Here is a 1,142-nt window from a genome sequence, read left to right as displayed (position 1 = left end):
GCGGGAGGCTTCCAGGATGGCCTGTGCCTTGGCGCTGGCCATGACAATCTCTTCCAGCCCCTCCAGGCTCTCCTCACTCAGCTCCTTACGGTTCCCGATGAACTTGGCCAGCCGGCAGTAGGTGTAGTTCTCAGAGACAATCTTGATCAGCTCGGGAAAGTGGTACCCGTACCACTCCCTGCGGGGACAGTGTCAGCACCACAGCCCAGCCCCACCATGCCCCTAGTCCCTCAGCCCGCGTGTCCCCCTGGACACGCTCCAGCCACGGCACCACCACCCGGGCCAGGGCGCGCTGGAGGTGCTGCTCTCCCTCCCCGTTCTGTACAGGCAGCCGGAGGAGCAGCTGCCTGCGGTAAGCATGGGGAGATGGACCCGTGCCACCCACCCCTGCTCCGGGGACCCCACTCACCGCACGCGCATGGAGAAGGTGTTGATGTCTTTGTCCAGCTGGTCCAAGAGGCTGATAGACTGGATGATCATGTTGTCCACGCGGTTGACGTTGAACTTCACCTTGGCCCGGGAGTAGCTGTGGCCAAGGCCCAGCTGGGCCTTGGAGGCTGACTGAGCGGTGAGGCCCTTCACCAGCGCGTGGAAGTGCAGGCGGATCCCTGTGCAGGGACATAACCGTCACCACCCTCGCCACCACCAGGAACGGCCCCCAGTGGCAGTGTATTCCCCCCCAATCCCGATCCCAGCAGGAGCAGGGACCACGCTGGGGTGTCCCCTCCCCGTAGCCAGACTCACCCCGCAGGATCTCGGCCACCACCCCCCCGGTCTGGCACTGGTAGCCCAGTTCCTCCAGGATAGCCGCCCCAATCTTGGCATCGGCGACTCCCAGCAGCGCCTTCTTCTTCTTGGCCGGCATGGAGGTCTCCAGCAGGAGCCGCAGGTCCTCGTGGAGGATCCCTGTGGGGGAAACGAGGGGAGAGGCTCAGCGGGGCCGTGCGGTTCCCTGCAGAGGGGGACAACCGTGGTACCTCCGACCCCACTCACCCTCGGAGACGGCATTGATGTTCTCCAAGGCGCTCTGTGCCGACTTGAAGGGGGTGAAGGCCACGAGCTTTACCACGTTGTGGAACTTACCGATGGTGAGGACACTCTCCTCTACCTGCGGGATGAGGGGGGAGTGTGCACCGGTCAGG

The 1,142-nt window shown here is 64.4% G+C and overlaps 1 protein-coding gene across 1 annotated transcript in view; it reads right to left on the bottom strand.

The window, feature by feature from the left end:
* Nucleotides 1–1,120, bottom strand: part of LOC104286982 (nucleolar protein 56-like) — a gene marked incomplete at its 5' end in the record, with an annotated part of 3,332 nt that extends 2,212 nt beyond the window's left edge. Inside the window, 4 exons of the mRNA XM_009885629.1 lie at nucleotides 1–178; nucleotides 410–608; nucleotides 745–906; nucleotides 994–1,120. The exon at nucleotides 1–178 is cut by the window's left edge and continues 1 nt beyond it. Coding sequence (XP_009883931.1) covers nucleotides 1–178; nucleotides 410–608; nucleotides 745–906; nucleotides 994–1,120 — 666 coding nt within the window. The remainder of the gene's footprint in view (nucleotides 179–409; nucleotides 609–744; nucleotides 907–993) is intronic.
* Nucleotides 1,121–1,142: the final 22 nt, after the last annotated feature.

The sequence above is a fragment of the Charadrius vociferus genome, unplaced genomic scaffold (genome assembly GCF_000708025.1).
Source record: "Charadrius vociferus isolate BGI_N301 unplaced genomic scaffold, ASM70802v2 scaffold975, whole genome shotgun sequence".
In the NCBI taxonomy this organism is placed as follows: Eukaryota; Metazoa; Chordata; class Aves; order Charadriiformes; family Charadriidae; genus Charadrius; species Charadrius vociferus.
This window is presented reverse-complemented; position numbering and strand designations above follow the sequence as displayed.